Source organism: Chrysemys picta, chromosome 4, assembly GCF_011386835.1.
Source record: "Chrysemys picta bellii isolate R12L10 chromosome 4, ASM1138683v2, whole genome shotgun sequence".
NCBI lineage: Eukaryota > Metazoa > Chordata > Testudines > Emydidae > Chrysemys > Chrysemys picta.
In genome coordinates, this window is record NC_088794.1 from 146406215 (window position 1) to 146431421 (window position 25207).

The following is a 25207-nucleotide window of genomic DNA, read 5'->3' on the forward strand; positions in this document are numbered from 1 at the left end:
TAATTGCAGTTAACTCAAGCCTTTAACCAAAAAAATGAGCCACGATTAAAAAAAATTAATCGCGATTAATCGCACTTTTAATCACACTAAACAACAGAATACCAATTGAAATGTATTAAATATTTTGAATGTTTTTCTACATTTTCAAATATTTGATTTCAATTTACAACACAGAATACAAAGTGTATAGTGCTCACTTTAGATTTTTTTTTTTACAAATATTTGCACTATAAAATTATAAACAGAAGAAATAGTATTTTTCAATTCACCTCATACAAGTGCTGTAGTGCAATCTCTTTATCACAAAAGCGCAACTTACAAATGTATTTTTTTTGTTACATAACTGCACTCAAAAAACAAAACTATGTAAAACTTTAGCGCCTACAAGTCCACTCGGTCCTACTTCTTGTTCAGCCAATCGCTAAGACAAACACATTTATTTACATTTGCAGGAGATAATGCTGGCCTCTTCTTATTCACAAAGTCACCCGAAAGTGAGAACAGGCGTTCGCCTGGCACTTTTGTAGCTGGCATTGCCAGGTATTTATGTCACAAGATATTTATGTGCCAGATGCGGTAAAGATTCATGTCCCTTCATGCTTCAGCCACCATTCCAGAGGACATGCTTCCATGCCACTGATGCGCGTTAAAAAAATAATGCATTAATTACATTTGTGACTGAACTCCTTGGGGGAGAATTGTATGTCTCCTGCTCTGTTTTACCTGCATTCTGCCATATATTTTGTGTCATAGCTGTCTCGGATGACAATCCAGTACATGGTGTTCGAGTTAAGAACACTTTCACTGCAGATTTGACAAAATGCAAAGAAGGTACCAATGTGAGATTTCTAAAGATAGCTACAGCACTCGACCCAAGGTTTAAGAATCAGAAGTGCCTTCCAAAATCTGAGAGGGACAAGGTGTGGAGCATGCTTTCAGAAGTCTTAACAGAGCACCAGTCAGATGTGGAAACTGAACCACCAAAAAAGAAAATCAACCTTCTGCTGGTGACATCTGACTCAGATGATGAAAATGAATATGCGTCGGTCTGCTCTGTTTTGGATTGTTATCGAGCAGAATCCGTCATCAGCATGGATGCATGTCCTCTGGAATGGTGGGCAAAGCATGAAGGGACATATGAATCTTTACCGCATCTGGCACATAAATATCTTGTGACGCCAGCTACAACAGTGCCATGCGAACGCCTGTTCTCACTTTCTCCTTAAACAAGAAGTGGACAGTATTATCTCCTGCAAAGGTAAACAAGCTTGTTTGTCTGAGCGATTGGCGGAACAAGTAGGACTGCGTGGACTTGTAGGCTCTAAAGTTTTACATTGTTTTATTTTTGAATGCAGTAACTTTTTTTTTTTGCACGTAATTCTACATTTGTAAGTTCAACTTTCATGAAAAAGAGATTGCACTACAATACTTGTATAAGGTGAATTGAAAATACGATTTCTTTTTTCTTTTTTACAGTGCAAACATTTGTAATAAAAATAAAGTGAGCACTGTACACTTTGTAGTTTGTGTTGTAATTGAAATCAATATATTTGAAAATGTAGAAAACATCCAAAAATATTTAAATAAATAGTATTCTAATATTGTTTAACAGAGCAATTAATCGTGAGATTAATTTTTTTTAATCACTTGACAGCCCTACTTTTTAATCTTTTCAAGTGCTCCAATTACCGTGGGGAAAGTGTAGGCTTGGGAGATGAGCAGGTCAATCAGAATCCCTGATTTAAGGCGGGCGCCACATAGAGGAAGGATGGTCTTGTTGGTAAGCCACCAAAGTGTGACTCAGGAAATTTGGGTTCAAATCCCAGCACCGCCACAGGCAGCTTTTGTCACCTGGGGCAAGTCACTGAATCTCTCTAGACTTAGGTCACCATCTGTAAAATGGGACAATAGGACTTTTTACCCACCCTTTGCTTTTGTCTATTTATACTTTGGGGCAGGGACTGTCTCTCAGTTTAACATCTAGTACAATGGAGCCCTGATCTGAGCGGGAACCTCAAGGTGCTAGTATAATGCAAATCAGAGCTTATAACTAATAACAGGACCCACTGCTCTAAAGTGACATTTGAGAGCTGGCTGTGACATACAGAATTAAAACAGAACAAGGTGAAATATTCCAGCCCTGCCTGCACTCGAGGTAACTGGCCTCATGACTCAGACCCATCGAGTTCCAGCTAGCACAGTGTGAATGTTAGTGTAATTATCCCCTTTGGCGTAATCTTGTCCAAGATACCAACCCACAAAGTACAATCATTGCATCAGAGAGATGAAATCCCAACGTACTTTCTTTGCTGCCGATATCCTGATATGTCTAGAAGGGATTTCCGAGGGAAAGACCTGAAGAGTTTTTGCACCTGCTGTTTCCATGACAACAATCTTTTCTTCTGTGTTTCTGTAAATGCCTGCCCCCCAAAAAAAGGAATTAAAAAAAAAGGTAAACATCTTATGGATGATGCAGTTGGGTATAAAAATAAAGAAAACAACAGGCAGTTAACATGCACCCAAAGTAGAGAGCTGAGTGATCCAAGCTTCAGGCTGCAAACACACAGAAGCCCTGAATTGCAGGTTTAACTCCTAGCAGAGTTGTCTCATCCCATTACACTTTTGAAAAAGACAAACTGAGCACCAGGCAGTTTCCTATGTGTAGCTCTTTCCGATGAAATCTTAAGAGCAAAGATCCCATGACACTTCCTGAAAGAGAAGTGGTTTCCCTGGAGTCCTGGACCCTCATTTCTGCTCTCCCCATCTCCCCATACCATTGCCTGACTGCCCACAGCCCCTACAATTCAGTGGTACTGTGTACGTGTGAAGTGTTGTGGGTCCACCAGGATGACAGATACATAAAGGTCCGATACAATTATTATTGCTACATCATTACGGATTCCAAAATGTACAACACTTAGGTGATGCTACAAAAAAGTCCTACTGATACAACAAACAAAGTCAATTCCTTTTACTTCTTTTACTAACTTTTAACCAAAATTCATGTTTATTTAAAAAACAGAATAATTAGCAAAGTACTGAATGTTGCCTATGAAAAGAAATTCAGTTATATTGGGGCTTAGGGACAGGTAATGGTCATAATTATTTCATGAGGGTTCCTTCTGACCTTAAAGTCTATGACTCAGATCATAATATGTACATAAAATTCCCTGAGTGCTCAGTTTATTAATGATAAATGAATGCTCCTGATTGTTTAATAGCTACCCTCTATTGAGCAACTTGCATTTTCATCCCCCAGTGCAGACCCTAAAATTTTCAAGAAATCTCCAAAAATAAACAGAAACTTCTGAGTTCTTTAAAAAAAAAAAAACACAACCTTTTAAAGTAAGTGTTCATGAAAGGTGCTGGCTTGACAGCCCTGGGAACTGATGGCTTCTGGCTCAGGTACTCAACAGGTCCAGGTCTAGCGTTTTGCAGCGCATCACTCCATACGCTGTCCTGCCAGCGTGTCTTGGTTGGACCTGGAGGGACCTTCTCCCATGATAACAACAGAGCAAAATCCTCAATCTCCTTACTGACCGGAGCTTCCAGCCAGAACCAATTGCAGTGGTTTCTGAGGGGTGGACACTTGTTTCCCAGGAAATGGATTGAGACGTTTCATTTATTTTCTATTCCATTCGAGGTTTTTGTACCACAGTCTATGTCACTGAGACCAAAGTGCCTTGAGATTGTAATGGCATTTGGTTGCTACTGCCCCAGGTTGGAGTTAACCTGAGCTTGGCAGTGGAAGTCCCCTTACTCCACTACCAATCCCCTGAGCCATCTGGGACCCCTGTGCTCCTAACACATTATTATGTGAATGTTTTCATGTGCATGCCCCACGATAGCAGAGACCTACAGACAGTTATTAACTACAATACACATATTTATGGGCAGCTTAACCAATATTACATGAACCATCTTAATATCATTGTTTTGACTGTCACATTTAACGATCAATCTACCTACCTTGCATCCCAGTGATATTAACATATTCATATATAACGCAAATGAAAAACACTGTAGACATGTTGATGTGGAGCAACTCACTTTAGCTCTGGTTGGAAACCAATGAAAAACTGTTGGCTTTAGGAATACAGGACTCAATCAATGTTTTCTCTCCAGTGTCTCAGATTCTGACCTCTTTTCAATTCTATCTAGAGAGAACTGGGCTGGGTTCCATTCCTGGCTCTGCCACTGACCTTGCTGGGGACCTCTGGCAAGTCAGTTTGCCTCTATGCCTCAGTTTGCCCAACTGTAAAATGGGGATAAAGATACCTTCTTTGTAAAGTGTTTTGAAATCTATGGCAGAAAAGTGCTAGCTCCACAAGATCTAAGTAGTGTTGTTATTACCTGTCACACACCCATCACCATGGGATCGGAGCAAGAAGCCTATCCAAGATTCAGCTGCAAAAATCACCTCCCCCTCCCGCAGCTCAGACTATGCCCCTTCCTTCCCAATTCCTTCACTGGCTTCCTCTCACAATGCACATCAAGCTCAAACATCCGGTCCTCACCTTCCAGGCTCCCCTTTTATATCTCTGCTCTCATGACTTCCTGCTCCCTCAGCAGTACTCCGCGCTGCCTTGCAGGAGTACCAGGCACCATTTCCAACCCTGGTCCCACCCCATGCCTCAGAAACCAGGATACATTATGGAATCAATGTTCTCATCCCTCCAACCTGGCGAGGAGCCGAATGTCACAAGCCATTCCACAGCTCCCACTCTAGCTGTTACAGGGATGGCTCTGGAGTGCCCGGTCACTTGCCCGGGCTACCAAGATGGTGACTTGCCACATGGAACCTCAGAAAAAATGGTTACCAACCTTTCTGTAACTGTTGTTCTTCGAGATGTGTCACACACGTTCATTCCGATGTAGGTGTGTGCGCGCCCCAAGTGCAGCCGCCGGAATTTTTCCCCTGAGTGCAGTGTTTCCCAAACTGGGGTTGCTGCCGGTTTGTTTACCTACCCCGTCCGCAGGTCCAGCTGATCGCGGCTCCCCCTGGCCGTTGTTCGCTGCTCCAGGCCAATGGGAGCTGCTGGAAGTGGCGTGGGCCGAGGGACATACTGGCCGCCGATTCCAGCAGCTCCCATTGGCGTGGAGCAGCGAACCACGGCCAGTGGGAGCCGCGATCGGCCAAACCTGCGGACGGGGCAGGTAAACAAACCGGCCCGGCCCGCCAGGGGCTTTCCCTACACAAGCAGCATCCCAAATTTGGGAAACACTGCCTTAGTGGTATCTGTTGCCTTGGCTCCAGCGCCCTCTGGTGTCGCACACTCATAGCGCCGGTATAATGAGCCCTGCCGACCCTCTTCAGTTTCTTCTTGCCGACCACCTCCGACAGAGGGTGGGTTTTGGAATGGACATGTGCAATGCATCTCGAACAACAGCAGCTACAGAAAGGTTAGTAACCGTTTCTTCTTCTTCTAGTGCTTGTACGTGTCCATTCCAACGTAAGTGACTCACAAGCAATTGCCCTGGAGGTGGGTTCGGAGATCAAGGGCAGGCTGACTGTAACGCCGCCCGGCTGAAGCCGGCGTCATCTCTAGCCTGCTGTGTAATGGCATAGTGCGTTGTGAACTGATGACCAGGTTGCCCCACTGCAGATGTCCTGAATTGGAACTTGTGCTAAAAAAGCAGCAGCGGAGTGCATCAGGGCGTGTTACGAACTCGCGAACATCTCACCACTTGCTCATTTAACAACTCATTCTACACACAATTCCCCACATCACCCAGCCAGTGGAAGCGCTGTTCCTCCCCGTTCGCATGCGGTTGAGGGTAGAACATAGGCAGAAAGATTGCTTGACTGCAATGGAATTGTGAGACCACTTTTGAAAGGTACGATGGGGTGGTTGCAACTGGACTTTGTCTTTAAAAAAGACCATATATGGAGGTTCCGAAGTGTTTCTTCTTGGGCACCGGGGACGATGACCAGCGACAAGAGTTCCGGGTTGTTGGAGGTGCACTCTGCACCGAGGCTGAGGTACTCGGTGCCAAGTCTGAGTGCAGCTCCGAGGCCGGCCTTAAGGCTAAATCCAAGAGGAGGACCTTCAAACGTGCAGTACGGTTCGGTCCTGCTTATTCCGGGGCTTAAAATCCCTGCAAATTTGGCAGTGGTCTTTCCTATGAACTTCCCCTTGAGGCAGCTGGAGTGAGGGTCGCTCAAAGGCATAGACTTACTGCATGAAGTGCAGAGCTTGAAACCCATTGACCGACGCGAGCCTCGGCAGTGGGACGGTGGACAACTCCGCTATCTAAGAACGGAGGTGTCCAAACTAACGACACTAACTACTAAAAACGACACAAACTATTTACACTACATTTGTCAGAAAACCACTAAGAGAACGACTGCCTAAGCGATGAGGAGTTCCAGCAGCCGTAACAGGCGGTAAGAAGGAACTGAAGGAGAGCAGGGTTGACAGGCCCCTTTATACCAGAGCTATGAGCGTGCAGCACCAGAGGGCGCTGGAGCTGACCCAAGAGATACCACTAGGGTTAAAAATTCCAGCGGCTGTGCTTGGGGCGGGCACCTACATTGGAATGGACATGTGCAAGCACTCGAAGGAGGAGGTAGGTGTCTGAAGTATGAGGGGAAGGGAACTGACCCTTTCCTCTCAAGGTCTCCAGCTGGAATCAAGCTTTGTGACTGAAAACTGTCCCCCATCTGATGGCGGTGAAGTAGCAAACGTGACATGAGTTTGGTGCTTTCTCCCTACCTCCCTGGGGAACAGTGTCCACCAAAAACCCACCACTGTGACAGCTGGTAGCCATTGGCACCTCAGTGGGCAGTCTCAACCCCCCAAGAGCTGAACGGAGATCCTCTCCCCCATAAAAGGTGCTCTTTCCAGGGGAAGGTTTAGCCACACTGGCTGGGTGATGTGGGGAATTGTGCACAGCCACTGTCTGGGCTGAGAGTGGTCAGAGGGTAAAGAGAGGTCCACGGTCTCTCTGCCTCTCAATCCTGCACCTTTCACAAGCTCTCCATTTTATGTGTAATGTGCAAGGAAAAATCTGGGGCTTCATAGGGCACGGAGCATCTATTCCCTCCCGCCCCTATTTTGCCTGGGAGGAAATGTTGTTCCACTTAAGACATTTCTTGAAAATACCAACAAGCACTTCCCTTATACCATTGCAGCCAGAGCAGTGTAATGCTGTTTACATTACCCAGAGAATGAGTTTGGAGTTGCACCCTCCTGTGCAGCTGGGATGTGCCCAGCCAGAATCACATTTCAAAGGCCTAGTCCAGGGGTAGGTAACCTATGGCACGGGTGCCGAAGGCGGCACGCGAGCTGATTTTCAATGGCACTCACACTGCCCGGGTCCTGGCCACCGGTCCGGGGGGGCTCTGCATTTTAATTTAATTTTAAATGAAGCTTCTTACACATTTTAAAAACCTTATTTACTTTCCATACAACAATAGTTTAGTTATATATTATAGACTTATAGAGAGAGACCTTCTAAAAACGTTAAAATGTATGACTGGCACGCGAAACCTTAAATTAGAGTGAATAAATGAAGACTCGGCACACCACTTCTGAAAGGTTGCCAACCCCTGGTCTAGTCACATTCTACTAAAAGCCTGATCTTTCTTTCTTGGTGATTTGGTTAATGTCAGAAATATAAAGAAAACAGGGGGGGGGGGGAGGGGGGAAGACTAGGCTAGGCTGGAGGCAGTTCATAATGCTGCATTGACTTCAAGACTCATCATGAAGCAATCAAGGGGGAAAAAATCTTGCTATGTCTGGAAATACATGAAGAACTAGAGTGAAAGAAGCTTTTCATGTGATCTCCGTGAACTTGGACTCAGGTGGAAGAGGTCTTTGTACACTCACATACTAGAAGCTTTGGTTATATTTAAACTATGTGACTGGCTCAGACAGAACCATTGCTGAGGTGGGAAAGCAAACTAACCACTCACTTCATAGTAAAATTAAATTTCCTAGTGCAGCTGCTGTATATTTCAAGTGGCAAACTGTACGTTGACAACGTATGCTGACAGTTCACAACCATTCACTGAAAACTCTGGGCAAACTTGTTACTATTGTGGACAGAAGCATTCTGGGAGAATAATGTTTGGTTTTTTTAAACCCTGAATGTCAGTGACTTCCCTTCTGAGCTGGAAATCTCCGTCTTTGTCCCAGATTCAGGAAAACCCTTCAGAGATTCCAGGCCACAACAGACCACTGTGATCATCTTGTCTGACCTCCAGTATATCATAGGTCACAGAACTTCTTTAGAATAGTTCCCTTTGAATTAGAGAATATCTTTTAAAAAAAAAATCCAATCTTAATTTTAAAAATTACCAGTGATGGAGATTCCTCCATGGCCCTTGATAAATTGTTCCAATGGTTAATTACCCTAAGCACATACTTAGTGCTTTCCTGAATCGGAGCCTTTATGAGGATGGGAAATGCCCAAGAACTAGCGGAGAGCTCTATTATTTAGGTAATAGCTTCTTACGTGGTCAGGGCCGGCTCCAGGCACCAGCCGAGCAAACTGGTGCTTGGGGCGGCAGCTTGTAGGAGCAGCATTCCACCCAATCCTAGGGTGGCATGGCCGCTTTTTTTTTTTGGGTGGTGTTTTGCTCCAGCCGCCCTGTAGGGGGCGGTGGCGCAGAGGACGGGAGCGCCCTGCAGCAAGCCCGGCAGGGCAGCCCGTGTCCTTCCCTCCCCGCCGACCGGAGCAGCGCAGAGCCCTCCCTGGAGGCGGCAACTGGTGGGGCCGCGCCCCTTCTCTCTCTCTCCTCCGCTCCCTTCCCCTCCCCCCACAGCGCAGGGAGTCCCCCTGCACCCTGGCTCCGGCCGCGCCGCAGGTTTTTTTTGTTTTTGCTTGGGGCGGCCAAAAAGCCAGAGCTGGCCCTGCACGTGGTCACAGTAAACTGGAGGATTCAGAACTCTGTAATTTAATCCTTTTTTCACCTAGCATACTGTATATACTTATGTTTACAGCAGTCAACGTACTTTTGCCAAAATGCTGCCACTCCTTTTCCTGTAGGATAGTACAGATTTCTTAGTGATTCTAGACTCCACTTTTATACACAAGTGACCATGTAAAGACAGTGTAAACTGTAGATCTTTTGACTCTGGAAAACATTTAGAGATCCATCCAGATCTCAGATGCATGGCCATGTAATGCCATGCATCTTGTAAGTTCAGGTGCAGCACATATGTATACAAGGTACTCCTGGGGGAATTCTGCACTACTGCACACATGAAGAATTAATGTCCCCCGCAGATTTTTTTTTCTCCATAGAATATAGATTCTGCTGGAGAGGAACTGCAGTACACCTTTCGCCCACCAGAGGCTGCTATGGTGCCAGAAGAGAGGGCAGTTAGCCAGAGAGGCTGCTTTCCTCACAGTGGGGTCAGGTGAGGAGGCACCAGATGGACAGAGTGGGGCACGCAGGGCTGCTGGGGGGATCACAGATTGGGGTTCAGAAGAGCTAGTGGGGGCCAGACTTGGATGCAGGCTCAGGAGCTAGTGGGGTGACAGCATTGAGCCAGGGGCTGAATGGGAGGTGGGCTGAAGGGCCACATGGGGACAGAGGCTAGGGGGGTGCATGGCCACATGTGGATAGGGTGACCAGACAGCAAATGTGAAAAATCGGGACAGAAGGTGGGGGGTAATAGGAGCCTATATAAGAAAAAGACCCAAAAATCGGGACTGTCCCTATAAAATCGGGACATCTGGTCACCCTACATGTGGATGGCGGAGGGAGGCTGCAGGGACACACGGGGATAAGAGCAGATGTGCCTGACTGAATGGGAAAGTTAGGGGTCAGCCAGGGTCTGCATGGGGGAGGCTCTCCAACTCCCTCACAATCACTCTCCCCCCAAAAAACTGTCCCATACTTCTCCCACCCGCACCCAATAACCCTCCAGGTTCACTCCAGGCTTCTTCCCTCTCCCTCAGCTCTTCTGTTACCCCTGAATCCCCCCAAGCCTTTGCACTGCTTCTGAGGGGTGCGTGCAATACAGTTCTGTATTGTAGTTTAGATGAATTACTCAGAGTTCTGTATTCATAGGTCTAGCAAGGAATCTATCTGTCAAAAAAACATTTCCTGAATCTTTTTTCTCCAGTCTGTACTGTTACAGACATACTCAATGACAGGTACTTGAAATAAATTACCAAAATAACAAACTGGTGTGATTATATTGTGTTATTTTGACATACAAAATATGCAGAATTTTAAAATACTTTGCACAGAATTTTTAATTTTTTGGCACAGAATTCCCCCAGGAGTAACAAGTGCAGCAGGAACTCGGTACACATAAGGGGATAAATATACACAGCAGGGTTTGTGCCCTAGATCTATGGCATATGGAGCTCAAAATATGTTTCAGTCACCCTGAAGGACACGTGGTAATGTACCTTTTAGAAAAAAGTTACAATTAAAAAAAAAATCCATAAACAAGCAGCTTTCAGGAAGAGGCACACAGAATGGTAGGTTCCGAATCACAGAATGTTTGCTACAAAATAGAAGCTGGAAATGCTGAACGATAGTTTCGTCTCTCTGCTAGAAACCCCATGCACATTCATCCTGGGTTTTTCTGTCATCCAGCTGTTGATCATAACGTCACAAGCACGATGAATTTCTCAATTCCAGTTCTTTGATGTTGTACAGGGACACGGTGACCTACACTTCTGTGCATCACATTGCATTTACAGTCTGCCTCAGTCAGAATTACTATTAATACCCCCAAAAATATTTGTGTTAGAAACCAAAATGTTTACATAAACAGAAACTTTGGAAACAGTTTCTAAGCAATGAGAACAACAGTTTTATAAGATCTGACACAACTCACCTCATGAATTAGACATTTGTCTATGAGCTGTAAATAGGAACTTATATTCTCCTCGTCAGGTCTGGAAACTAAAAGTTGTGTACATACTGCAAACAAACAAACAAAAAAAAAGGATAGCTAGCAAAACACATGGTGACCAGGAAACGGGACTGAAATCAATGTGTTGTTTTTAAGAATGGTCTTAAACTTCCATTGCAATTGTCTGAAATGAGTCATCAATGGAGCACTTGTGTATAAAGACACCCTTTTACAATTCCAGCCATGCCAGTCTATATTTAGGGCCAGATTTTGCTCTCAGTTACATTGCTGTAAATCCAGAGTAACTCCATTAGAGTTATACTTGTGCAAATCAGCAGTAACAGAGTAGAATCTGGTTCCCCCTATCTTATCCTATTCTCACACGTGAAAGACACTGTCACACAAAGAGTGTGGTGTTAAAATCTATTGCTTCCAGGGTCAAATTCTGGTCTCACTGAAGTCAATGGCAAAATTCCCACTGATCTGACTGACAGCAAGATTTTGAAATAATGCCACAAAAGTGTGTGCAAATTAACTTACAGAATAAGACGATGTCTGCATTGGAGGAATTTACCAAAACACTCCCACCCATTCTAACCCTGGCTCAACTGAACTGGTGTTAAAGTCCGTAGGAGCTGCAGAATTCTACAGCCAGAACTGCCATATTAGTTAAACCTGCTGGAAAGCAAGCATAATTAAAACAACTGGTCACAGGAGCCTTCTCTACATTATGGCTTCCATCAATTTTAACCCTCATGGTGACCACAAAATTTCCCCAGTTTTCAGAGAAGGCCTCCTAACAATGCCATTTCCCCAACTTCTACTGATAATTCTCCATACCACTCAACTTCATGCATTATGGAGGTGTTGGTCATGGCACCAGAGTTAGCAGTGAGGTCTGATATGGGCTTAAAATGGGGCACAAAGAACCATTTTTCTCAAAGTAGGTGGCCAATCAGTGTGAAATTACACACCAGGCTCAATTTTCTGCTCTTTGAAGTTTCTATGTAATTTGTATTTTATTTCTATTCATACATTTTAAACAGAAAGTGCTGGAAATGGACCGGGGCTGACATTTCTCCATGGAAGTCTGATCCCTTTTTTTTTTTTGGATAGACTACTCCCCGTCCCCCCATTACCCAACTACTCCATTCTCCACCCAGCAAGCTGCTACACAGAACAGTCCGCACTCAGTGTTGGGAGTGGGCAGTCTGAATTACCCAGGAGCGGTGAAGCTCTGAGTAAGTTAGGCAGGTCCTCCCAAATGGGTGTGAAGAGAACCTTTCTAGCACACCATCACGTGCTCTGTATACACCACTTTTATTACAAAAAAGCTATTTTAGGAACGATTTAGAGATGTTTGCATGGTTCAAAAATGAGGCTGAATGGACTCCCCCATCCCTCGTAGATATTCTTTTAAATCATTCCTCAGTTCTAGAAACTAGTTTTGTTTTGTACTGACCATAGCAGGACAAATTCTCTGCTGGTATAAATGGGCAAAATGCTATTGAAGTCGGTGAAGCCATTTACACCAGCAACAAAGGATTTTGCCCAGTATAATTGTTCCTCCTGTATTTCAAAGTGCAGTGACAGTGGTGGGGCAGTGTAGTGAGTCGGTGTGGCCTTGGAGGGGGAAGAGCCCATCCGGAGGCTGGAGTGGGCGGAGCTAGTGAGCTCTGAGCCCGCCCCTCAGGGGGTCAGGCAGCGACCCGGAAGTACAAAGGCTCGCCCTCAGAGCTCAGTCAGGCCCCAGCCGCCGGAGACCAGATGTCTCCAGCCTAGCTCGGGGCTGAGAAACCTCCGTGGCCCAGGGTGGCCGCCGGGAGCCGCCGGGCCTGGCCCGTGCCCGCTACCCGGAGGAGCCGCCGGGCCTGGCCCGCGCCCGCTACCCGGAGGAGCCGCCGGGCCTGCCAAATGATCCCTGGCCAGACGCACCCATGGTCCAGGACCCCCCCCCGAGGCCAATACCAGCCCCCAGGTAGGCCCCGAGGGGGAGTGTGGAAGTAGCCCGGGGGCAGCCGACCCCAGTCTGGCTGCTGCACTGCCAGAGCCGATGTCAGTGTGTTGCGGCCAGGATCCCCACTGCCGCTGCTAGGGCCCCGGGCTGTGATGCAGTGGAGTGGGAGGGCCTGCGTCCCCCCTGCCACCCAACCCATGGGTGGCAGTCTCCCCCTCTCCCAGGCCTGTTGAGGCTCAGGCCTACTATTGTTGCTCAGCCCTGACTAAGGGCCTGAGCTCCTGATTCAGCGTTTGTTGCCCTGCCTTGACCTAGGGCCTGGGCTAAATATTCCTGCTTGCTGCTCAGCCCTGACTGAGGGCCTGAGCCCTGACATAGCATTGGTGCCCGCCCTGAGCCAGGGTCGGGCTTACTGTGTCTTCCAGGATTGCCAGGGCTGCAGAGGGAGACCCTGCAGCCGGACAAAGTACCCAAGCACCAGTGGGTAGTGAGCCGGTGTGGCTCCCCGCCGCCCCAGAGAGGGTCGAGCCCCAGCAAACTCTTGTACAGGCAGGGACACACAGAGGCCAGGGGGCAGGGACAGGCAGAGACCATGGGTAGCACTACTACAGGAGCTCAGACTGCTTGGGCAATGTGCTTTAAGGCCCCAGTTCAGCAAAGCACTTAAGCATGTACAGTCAGGGCCCAAGACACCAAGGAAAGTGTTTTAAAATACCCAACCCTCCCACAACTTTCACATTAAACAAATGCCAGTCCCAGGCGCTCTCTCTCGATCCGTGTCACATGATCACGGAGCTAAAGGAAGCAACTGCTCTGTACGTGCACTCCCTCGTACTGCAAGTTGGGGCTATAAAAAACTCCACAGGCGTACATGGACCGGTGAGCAGCAGGGGACAAGGGCTGTCAATGAAAGCAAGCAGCCAGACCGAAGGTAACCCCGGAGCAGCCACTCGATTCTAGGATCGTGCACCAAAGAGGAAGATCCTTCCACGGGCTTTAAAAAATAATGGTGCACAAACACTAAAGGCTCATTCTGATTCAAACTTCCAACATACCTATTTGTATAGGGCTCAGCTGTACCTGCTCGGGCCGGCCTAGCTACGTCTGCACTGCACACTAAGTCTGGGGCTGTGGGATCCAGGCTTGTGGACTCAGGGGTTCCAAGCTCATGCTTGAACATCCACACTGTCTTGTAAACCAGGATTTACACTTGCTGGACCTGGTCTCGGAGCCGTGCTAACACGTCCATACTGCACCATTCTGACTCATGTCTGCAGCTTGACCTGCATCCACATTGCAAAATGACAGGGCTTGGCCCTGAGTTGCAGTGGGACATGGACTCTGACCACCCCCCTCGCAGGGTCCTGAGGGCTTACTGACCTGAGTCAGACTGATCTGTGTGGACAGAAAGGGGGCTCAAACCGGAGTCAGAGCCCAGGTTTAGTGTGCAGTGTAGACGTACCCCCTAGCGTTGGAGGTGGTGCAGGAGGCTGAGGTGGCTTTGTGACTCAGACAGGCATAATGCCCTCTGGAGCTCCGCAGAACACAGGAGAAGGAAGGACCTCCCCCTGTACAATGGGGGACAGTGAGCTCAGCCAGTTCTACTGGCTGGGGAGGAGAGTAAGGCTACGTCCCCATCTCCTCCTGACCTCACCTTTTTGCCAGCACTAGAGCACACGTGAATGATGGCAGCATGGTACAACGGGACTCCGGAGAGCCGGGTGCAGTCCTGTCTCTGCTATGTGCCCTTGCATACATCAGTTCACCTCTGTCCATCTTCCCTAATTAGACTGCATGCCCTTTGGGGCAGGGACTGTCTCTTACCCACACTTAGCACCTAGCACCATGGGGCCCTGAGAGTATTATGATGAGCGGGACAGGAGGAGGGTGGATGGGGACCAGAGCTGCTATGAAATAAACGCTGTTCTTAACCATTCACTCCTAACCGAAGGAATAAGGACAATGGGAGTGGCTGACCTTTCCCCATGACTCTTGTGAACTGCCCAGGGAGATCCCCTTCAGGCAAAGGTGCCCCTCCAGACTCGCCCTCGCAGCCAGGCAAGTGGTGCTGCTGTATGCACCCAGAGGCAGAGTCCTTGCAGTCGGAGCCTTGGCTGTCCGAGCCGATCAGAGAAGGCAGGTGGTGGGAATCCAGGTCCCGGCTCTGGTCGTCTGTATTTGAGTTCTGGGAGCAGTAGGCTTTGATCGGGGTGAGGATCATTTGGTGTAGCTCCTGCAGTGGGATGCGCAGGTTGCCACCTTCCAGGATGTCCTGCAGATTCCAGACAACAAAAAAGATTAGCAGCTGGTATGTCCGCAATCTCAATATGCCGCTAGCTGCCTTGAGCTCAGCCATGCCGCCTCAGTTCAGCTGGAACACTAGAACATTGCTTCCAGAAAAACAACCTCCACAGAAGCCTCTTCTAGTGTTCCTACTCCAGGACTTACTTGTCCTGTGTGCTCCATGTTCAGTAAGTTGGTCCATTTAATTAACTGAGGCTTTCACAGAACCGTTTTAACAGAAACAGGTAAGAACTAGAACTTCAAGTCTGAAGCCACCTGAAACCCTCCTGCCCCATTTTCAGGTGTGCGCCTTCACATATGAACTCCTGAATCTGAACCCACTCCATGAATCAGGTGGGATCCAAAACCGGTGCGAGTCTCGCGCCCAGGTCCAGTGCAGATGCCGCCCAATATCTGGTGAGATTCCCACCCTTCAAGAAAGCAGAGGCCTTGCAATTTTCACAGGAATCACATGAGAACAGCACACGAGATTTCAGCGCTGTCTACCTTGCACAAAATTCAGTCTCTAACCTAACCCTATCCTGGCTCTGGCTCTCAGTACTGCCTTCTTGGCCCATGTCTGGCCCATCTATCCATCCACATACCTAAAGCCCTTCTCCAGGCTTTTATCAACTTGTGTCTCAAATGCTGCAACACGCTTCTTCCTGGACTTGACAAATGCAATCTTGCCCTGCTCATCGCCACTCCAAATGCTGCTAAGATCATTTTCCCACCCAGTTGCTTTGACCATGTCACCCCTCCCCTGGCTCCGCCTTCTCTATCATATCAAACATAATCGACTTGTCCTCACTTGCAAGGCCACGCATGGGCTAACCCCGGCTGCTCGCTTGTCTCCCATTCGCTGTTGAAAGGCTGGTTCCTGCCTCCCATGATGCCAATCTCCATCACCCACTTGTTACATTTTCAAGCAAGCGCCTTCCTGTTTTCTCCCATGCTGCCCCTCCCCCTGGCAGGAGCTCCCTATAAACATCCACGAAGTCACTTCTTCATTCTCCTTCAAACCCCGGCTTGCTTCACAGTGCCCTGCGACCACTGCCTGTCATGCTGACCCATACTGTCTCCTTGTCCTCCCCGTCTGTTTCTATCACTAGTTGTCTCTCATCTTACACTTAGACTGTAAGCTCCTTGGGGCAGGGACTGCCTTTTTGTTCTGTGTTTGTACAGCACCTAGCACAACCTGGTCCATGACTAGGGCTCCTGGGAGTTATGGTAATAATAGTACCACCACCAGATATGGTTTCTCAGCTTTGAAGCGGCTGGGGCAGTATTACTGTAGCCTGGAACCTGCCTACAGAATCACAGCGGTGTGAAGGCACAGCTGGTCTTTGGGTCATGTCTGGTGAAGGAGGAGTGATTGGAGAGGGAGATATTTCACTGGAATACTCCATGGGTGAAATCCGGGCCCCACTAAAGTCAATGGGAATTTTGCCAGTGGAGCCAGAATTTCACCTCATATTTCAAATGCGATCTTAAACCCCCCCAAACATTTATATTCCTTCCAGTGGTTCAGAATGTAAAATGTTGGCTTCTTAATCCCGGCAGATTGCATATGTGTGTGCATCACAGCTGTTCTCCTTCTGCCGTTTGGGTTCAATCCTCCCTCCCTCCCCTGGGGAAACGCCAGCGAGGAAGGCGGGAAGGACTGCATCTTGTTCTTAATATGGGCCAGACTCGTCTCCAGTTTCTCAGGCTACTGGGTCCCACTCAAACTGCTCCTGAGGCATGGCTTCCGACACAAAACCAGAGCAGACGAGCTCCTGGGGAAAGCGCTCTGGATGCACATATGAAACATACATTAAGAGAAAGCACATGTGGTGTCACAAGCCAGCCTGAGCTGCGGGGTGATTGTTTATTTTTCCCGTCACTCTTCACCATCTGCACTCCCGGCTCCACCACCCTGAATTACATGGAGTCGGTGTGCAGCTAGCCGGGGACCCATTGTGTTAACCGGGTGCAGCTCCTTTACGGGAAGAAGGAAACATACGCAGGAGACGCTTGCCCAGAAGATCAAGTCACACACATGCTCCTGGTTAGTTAAAATAAGGGAAGGAAAACTTGAAAACCAGAGACACATGCTCCTAAGTAATACAGCCCATGGCCAGCTTTTACTCATGGGCCGCACTCAAAACATCCTCAGAACCAGAACCACAGCCCCAGAGTCCAGACAAATCCCACTATATTGCTAGCAATCAACAGCAAACCCTACTATTTATCCCATCTTATTGGATAGCCTGCGTAGCTCATTGTGTCAGCCAAACTCGGGTTACATTCCTGTAGTAATGACAGTCAATCAATACCATATTTCAAACTTCATGAAGAGGAGGGGGAAGAAAGGTTGTGAAATTGCCTAGAAAACACATCTACAAAGCAAACTCAATCCCACCGCCTGTCTCTTGGATGTAATGATTGTTATTAATGTACAGAGGGAAATACGGCTTTACTAACTCCTACAGTTCCATAAATAAAATCCCGTAGTTTAAACATGCAAAATAAAGTGGTGAGCTAACCAAAACACCAATAAATAGCAATGCGTAGCGTAATTATTGAACAGCTCCCAGTCAGAGGCTGTGCATAGAATGATTGAAGCAATATAATATAACAGCGAAACAACCAACAGCGTGGTGTTGGACTGAGTTGATACTGGCGGGTATGCGATGCTGGTGCTTTTCTGACGGCTCCATCAGCTTCGGCAGAATTTAAATTTTCATTACAAAGAACAAAAAAAAGTTTGACCTCTTCTGGCTGCTGAATGTGAACGGATGCAGTGCTGCTTTCCTGAGTCTTCAGCCAGCCAGCCTAGAAAACTCACTGTGGTAGGCAAGTCGTGCTCCTCCTCTGCAGTGGGGGACCACCAGGGCTGTGGGATCCCACCCAGGGGTCTTGTATCCCATGCATGCCGAAGCTCTGCTCATGGTGGCTCTCTCCTCTGCAGTGTATACAAGGGAACAGAGCAGCAGAGGGACCTGCAGGTGATCATGTGGCTTCATCTCCCATGTGTCACACGTGAGGGGTGCAAGTACCAGTGACACTAGTGACGTGGAGTGGCACTCCCTGGCTCGCACAAGGTACATCTACACAGCTGGAAGGGCGAGTCCCAGCTCGGGTAGACATACACGTGCGAGCTCTGCTCGAGGCAGTACACTAAAAATAACAGTGTGGCTGTGGCGGGACGGGCGGTGGCTCAGGCTAGCTGCCCCAGTGTATAACTAGGGGGTTGGGCACTACGGTACTTGGGTCGCTTGCCTGCGCCACCACCTTGGTTGCCGTGGCCACATAGTATTTTTAGAGTGCGAGCTCAAGTAGCGCTAGCACGTGTACGTACACCCAAGTTAGGAGTCATCTTCCCCGCTGTTGGGTAGACGTGCCCACCGAGAGTGGGCAGGCGGGGTCCAGGAAAGGGTGGAGCAGTGGCTTCAACTCCAATTGGCCAGGCAGTGCCAGGGCATGTATGCTGTGCTGCAGGTTACAACCTCCCGGAGCTGGGGGGAGAACCCGGAGGCAGCTTACGTCGCTGTACCAAAGCCAGTGGGCAGCCTGCTGGTAAAATGCCGTGGTTGGTACAGCGTTGGGTCTGTGATACAATTAACCAGACGTGGCCAAACCAACAAAGAAAATGCTCAGTGAAAAAGATGCACTATATGGGAAATACCCAGCAATAACCAAAAAGGACAATCTGAGAATTAATTCCTGGCTATTGTTTTAATTGAAAAAGAAGCGGAAATAACTTACCCTTTCTAAAGACTTGAGAAGATTCTGCCTCTCTTTCAGCTTCTGGATACTGATGACTATTTTGTGCCTTGCACCTTTGGTAACATTCTGCGAAGATACAGTACAATGTGACATTAACATCTCCACCAGCCAGCAGGAGGCACAAAAATCCTCTCTTTCGTAAGTGAAAAGGGCTGCTGTTAATTCAAGAAACCTCTGAATTCAGGGATTATCAGAGAGGCACAGGGTCTATGGAAACAGCTTAGAAACCCATTGAAGCTATCAATTTCTCACTAGCTTGTCCACCCTCCTTTGGAGTGGCAATATTTATAAGTGCTCACAAGGGACGAAAGGTCTTCGCAGCGACTTAAGAAAAATGTTTTTAAATCCAGTGTCAGGTCTGGGAGCAGAACTGCAGGGCTCAGTGACAGCACACAGTTTTCTGTGATTTGAATCAAACAAACACTTGGCCGAAAGTGAAAAAATTGCCCTCTGCCACCTGCTGCCTTTGTTCACAGTTTGTTTGCAGTTGTTCACAGTTCTCTAGGGAGCTGACTCGGCAAGCCTTACTCTGGCTGAGTAGAATGTTCTGTACACTGGCACTAGGAGAAGGCCCACTGACTCCAATGGGACCACTTGTGTCATTAAATGTACAGATCTCACTGCTGTTTTAAACTATTTTGCACAAGGTGTGGCAATGCTGAGAAAAGCAATCCTCAAAAAAAACCCTCTCAGAGTTAGGAACCAAAATAGCGGCACCCAGCCTGATTCACTATCGTGGTACTCCAGTTTTATGATGGGGTAACTCGACAGTGTTATCCCAGCTCCACATTGGTGTATCTTCACTCGTACCCTGACATAAAACTGGAGTAAGGGTGCGGTGAATCAGACCCACTGGCTCTAAGAGAGGTGTGAGAAGCTTAGGCCTGGTCTACACTTAAAAATGAGTCTACACTTAAAAAATGTCATGCCCCAAGCACTATAGTTAGGCAGCCCTAAGACCAGTGTAGACACAGCTAGGTCAGCGGAAGAATTCCTCCATTGACCTAGTTACCGCCTCTCGGAGGGGTGGATTAACTCCATCGACATGCCCTTAGAAAGCTGCCTGGCCCCTTTCATTTTAAGGAACACTTGGCTCGGACATTGCTGGCTTCCTTCCTCCAGTGAAAGTCAGTGTTTAGGACACGTCTACACTAGCACTTATGTCGGCAAAACTTTTTTCACTCAGGGGAGTGAAAAACCCCCCCAAGCTCCTGAGCAACATAAGTTTTGCCAGCATAAGCGCTCGTGTGCACAGCGCTGTGTTGGCGGGAGATGCTCTCCCACCGACATCACTACTGCTGCTCACTGAGATGGTTTTATTCTGTCGATGGGAGAACTCTCTCCTGTCAGCATAACGCGGCTACACAAGCGCTCTTACAGCGACACAGCTTGTAAGTGTAGACATGGCCTTAGTGAAGGCTCTAGAAAGCTTACAAGGGGCTGAAGAAATTGGAAGTTAAAAAAAAGACCTGGTCAAAAATCAGCTGAGCAGCTGTATAGGCCTTGAACCCCAAAAGACCACAGTGTCCTTCTCCTGCAATGAAAGTGTTACCAGACCATTAATTCCATCAAACTTTTGGAATCACAGCTCAGAGGAAAACAGAATCCATTTGCAACATGACAGCAAAGATGCTAATATCTAAAGATGCTAATCAGATCTATTTATCCCAGGGATAGCATGGAAAGCAATCTATTAAGGAGATTTTTTAAAGGAACAAATAAGTCAGTCACCAATAAGTCAGTCACCAAATTCCTGTTGATTTTCAATGGGTGTTGCCATTTGTGCCTCTGAAAGTGTCTTCCTTAAAGCTGAGTGGTGAAAGCCAGTGCATATCTCCCATTGACTTTGATGGGACTAGGATTTCAGTCTCTGACTCCACTGAGAAGCTATTGGCCAGGTCATTTTAGGGTACAATGTGTCGTTTACCCCTCACCCCTCTCCCCCAGCGTGTTTTTGGCGGGTTTTTTTGCCATGTTAACAGATGATGCAAGGTTTTCAGGGAAACCTATCAACAAACTGAACAAACAGAGCGTTTTTAATCGTGATAACACTAGAAAAAATGCAACGTGACTAACTGTTTTATAGCAAATTTGAGACATACTTGTGCCTCGAGCTGGCATTCGGTCAGTGCCATCATTTCTTCGTATGTCATCTGGGAGAAAAGAGCTGCATACTTGTGCAGGCGGAGACTCTTCAGCCAGGCAGGAACATCTGCAGCACAAAGGCAAGTCGACAAAACGCCCTGTTATTTGATGACACTATTTAACGACGTCACATAAAATCCACAACAACAACATGAGGAGTTTATTAGGCAATGGATTCCTTGTGTTTTCCACAGTACTGATAGCTCCAAAAATTGTATTGCACTTTGATGTTAGCAACGAAGGCTGGAACGTGCCTAAGGACATACGTCCCAAGTTCCCACTGATTTCAATGGGGTTGCAGATGTATATTCATTGGCAGGATCAGTCCCTTGATGTGGGGCATTTCCTATTAGATTTGATTGCCGTTTATGAGCCACAATGAAGTCGTTTACTGTCTTTTGAAGATTCTTCTTAACTCCCTGTTCACATTATTGTTTTTAGATCCTAGTGTTACATCTTAGAAATATATTCACAGCACCGAGACAAGACAGAGGAGATGACGTGGCCCTTTGATCAAGAGTCAGGTCTTACAGGGTTACAAATTTGGCAAATAAATAATTAGACGCAGGACTGGCCTTAGGGAAAATGGCGCCCTGGACGAACTTGTATTTTGGCTCCTGCCCTTAATACTTCCCTCAACGCCCCAGTGCCTGCCAGGCCTGGGCAGCCAGGTTAATCCCCTCCACACCCCCCGTGACAGCCTGACCTTGGCTGAAGAGCGGAGTGGTGATGGAGAGCACTGACAGCACCATGCCCCAACCCCATAATGGCCCCATAGACGCACTGAATGGGGAAGGGGCTCCTGCACTGCGGCACACCCCATTGCAGAGCTTTATGGGGCCACCGTCTCCTCCCACTGGGGCAGCCCAGATTCTGATGGTGCTGGCAGGAGCAGAGAGACAGCCCCGCGGGAAAGCAAAGGGCATACCCGGGGGGAACTGAGCTCCATGACCGCATGTGCCCATCCGCTGGGTGCTGCTCTGCATTGCTGCTGCCCGCAACTCTCATGCCCCCTTTGTCCTGCTGCTGCTGCCTCGGGCCTCTTCTGGGCTCACTGTGTAAAGAGGCGGCGTGTCTTCTTGCTCCCCTTCTCTTCCTCATCCTCTGCTCCTTCCCTCGTTTGCATGGTGGCCCGTCTCCGCTCATCGCTCTTCTTCCTCACCCCCCAACCCCACTTTCTTTGCTTTTCTCTCCTGCTCGAGGAATTGCTAGCTCCTGAACAAAAACCTTTTCCTCGACGTGCCTGTCCAAAAGGTCTGTAGCCCAGGGTCCCATTGGGGCCCCCTACCCCCAGACTTTCCAGGCCCCAGCCCTGTCCCCCAGACTCGCCAGTCCCCAGTCCTGCTTCGCCACAGCACCCTCTTGGGTGGTCACCCACCCCTCAGGCCGGCCCGTAGAGTCATGGGGTCGATTGGCGCTTGATCCAATACTCCCTGGAGTCAATGGAAAGGTTTCCTTTAACTTCAGAGGGCTTCGGACCAGACCCCTTTGGTCACTGGGGATGAGCAGTATCTACATATTGAAATAGCTGACCAAGCCCTAAATGAGGGCTAAGAACTCATAAAACTCCACTGTTGCACAATGAGAGATCAATGCCCGGATGGAACCCCTATTTTAGTGAGCGCAGGGTGCATCTACACGGGGCTTGTGTTGGTGTAGTTACATCAGAGTAGCTGCAATGCTGTAAATACCCCCAGGAAAGGGAGGCTCTTCATTCCCATATTTTCTGGACTCTGAGAAATTAGTAAGTGGGTTTTAATGAAAATGAACAAAACTATTTCCACCACCACGTATGCTCACACACACACTGATAGATGAACAGGGAAAAAAAATTGAAATAACCATTTAAAATGGTATAAGGAAATCTTAATTTTTTTTCTATGTGGAAGAACCACACGCTGTCACAGCTGGGTGTGTAACAAAATTCAGAAGTGTAGCTTAGTATAAAATCCAAACTCCATCGTATTACCTGAAACATGCCTTCTTCCCAGTTCTAGTCTACTGCACAACATCTTACCTGGCTCAGCAAAGCACTTAAGCACGTGCTTAAGTTCCACTGTTGTCAGGTATAAACCTAAGTACTCTGCTAAGCAGGGATGAATTTAAGCATGTGCTTCTGGCTACGCATACGCTTAAATGCGTTGCTGAATTGGGGCCTAATATCAGAATCTGAATCTACCTATTGTTGTTTTAGCATCACGTGTCCTTTTAGACTATTGACATTTCCAACAAACACCCACTTTGCAGAGTTTTTGACAAAATAAAAGGTTGTGGTGATTTCTTATTTTACTGTATTTTTTGTTCAAGTCACTTAGAAATGTTATGGTTATAACTCCCAGATCAAGCAATAAATGCATAGAGAAATGGTAGGTAAAAAGCCACTGTGGGAGGAGGATACATAGATCTTTGGGGATTGTTTGCAGTCTATTCCTGTCAAGGGTCAGGGTGAGCTCATCTTCCAAGATTCCCTACCCCTGACACAGATCCAAATGGCTCCATGTCACTATGACCTTCCTTTCGGAAAGGAGGACTGGACAAATCTCCCTCTGCAGAGGTGTTTGGTATATTCCTGGATTGAGACACTAAGTGCTCCCCCTACAAAGAACCCGGCACACGCTCAGCTCACAGCAGCCTGGAAGCTGGACGGACTTTTGCTTTGATCCTTTGCTTACTGAAATCAATGGCAAAACTCCCACTGGTCTGAATTGGAGCCGAGTGGGCATTCTGATTGCTGCAGTGTTACTAGACCGTCAAGTCTTGTATGCTGGTAGGGTCAAGCCCTCTCCTTGCTGGAACTGCTCGGACAGGATGGTGGCAGCCTGCTCTGGATGGGAGAACACTCCGTAGTGCAGACAACCATTCTGTAGGCACGCCTTCTGTGCTGCCACATAGGGAGAGTTTGGTGATGGGCCGGGAGAAGATTAAAGTTAGGAGTGGGGGGTCTGCAACTGAGTGGGACCTCAGCCTATTTCCCCCTTTGCAAAGGAAAAGGGGCGAGACTCACACAGCCCTGATGCTGCAGTAAATATTTTTAAGTATATGGAGATATACCTATCTCATAGAACATGAAGGGACCCTGAAAAGTCATTGAGTCCAGCCCCCTGCCTTCACTAGCAGGACCAAGTACTGATTTTGCCCCAGATCCCTAAGTGGCCCCCTCAAGGATTGAACTCACAACCCAGGGCAATGCTCAAACCACTGAGTTATCCCTCCCCCCAGTAACAGCTGTGCAGTGGCTTTGCAGTATGTTGGGAAGGACTCCTCCTTACCCTGGTTGCTTGGGCTATTCGCTAGAGTGCGCTAGGCCCTTCATGAAATATTTCTCAGGAGGTTGTAAATTACAAAGGCATGTTACAGCTGCAGACAGTTCAACTTTAACCAGTTCCAGCCGCATCAGAAGGGCATGTTCCCACAATCTCAGACTCTGAGTCGTGATTCCCTGGGCTGAAAGTTATCTAGTGCCGGCTGTCACTGGATTGGAAAGCCTTGAAGTATGTTCCTTACAAAAATGGTTATGAGACGCTCAGTTAACCTAACATTGCAGAAAGATTCAGTGGGGTGAACCTTCAAATGCAGCCACCTAATTAGGCCCACACCCTGGGTAACTTTGTGCACAAACACATGATGAGGCACATACAGATACGGCGTTTAGGTGCACAATGGACAGAAGAGCAACCTAAGCTCCTTCACGTGACAATTTAGCCCGATATGTCTAACCCGCCCCCTGCCTCCATTGGAACAACCATCTCACAGCACCTTCCTCAGCATGTCATACCAGTGTAGCTATTTCTCCAGGTTTGGGTACATGGAGAAGTTTACCATGTGTTCTGCGCGTTAGCCCCTTTTGAATGTCTTCGTGACAATGTCCCAACATCTTCCTGCTTGACCTTGGCTCTTGCACATAGAGGAGCTGTTTGCTGAAGGTCTCACCCCAAACTCAATTCGAAAGTAAACAGAGGAAATACCAAGTAGCCCAGTCAGCAGTATTTAGCTCAAGTTCCTTGGCCTCAGTCACCATCCCAGGTCATTTCAATTAAATGACTTAAATGCTAGATTTTGAGAGGTAAGTAAGAAAATGATAATTGCAAAGCAAACATGGGAGCCAGGTACACACCAATCCTGGAAGGTCTCAAGTAAGCACTATTCCAAAAGCCCTGACATGCAACCGTTTTACAAACAGTCCTGTTAGGCCCCTTACCCCAACTGCAAGCTGAAGAGTACAGCAACA

General features: G+C 47.6%; 1 protein-coding gene across 19 annotated transcripts in view; it reads right to left on the reverse strand.

Annotated features, from left to right (window-relative positions):
- Positions 1 to 25207, reverse strand: part of SAMD4A (sterile alpha motif domain containing 4A) — a 225753-nt gene that overhangs the window by 19143 nt on the left and 181403 nt on the right. For 17 of the 19 annotated variants that reach the window (XM_065595749.1, XM_024107587.3, XM_065595747.1 and 14 more), the window contains 5 exons: positions 20937 to 21046; positions 18814 to 18900; positions 14758 to 15052; positions 10806 to 10891; positions 2302 to 2420 (listed from right to left, as the gene is read on the reverse strand). In XM_065595749.1, coding sequence (XP_065451821.1) covers positions 2302 to 2420; positions 10806 to 10891; positions 14758 to 15052; positions 18814 to 18900; positions 20937 to 21046 — 697 coding nt within the window. The remainder of the gene's footprint in view (positions 1 to 2301; positions 2421 to 10805; positions 10892 to 14757; positions 15053 to 18813; positions 18901 to 20936; positions 21047 to 25207) is intronic. The other 2 variants (XR_010601162.1, XR_010601163.1) reach the window with 1 other exon arrangement.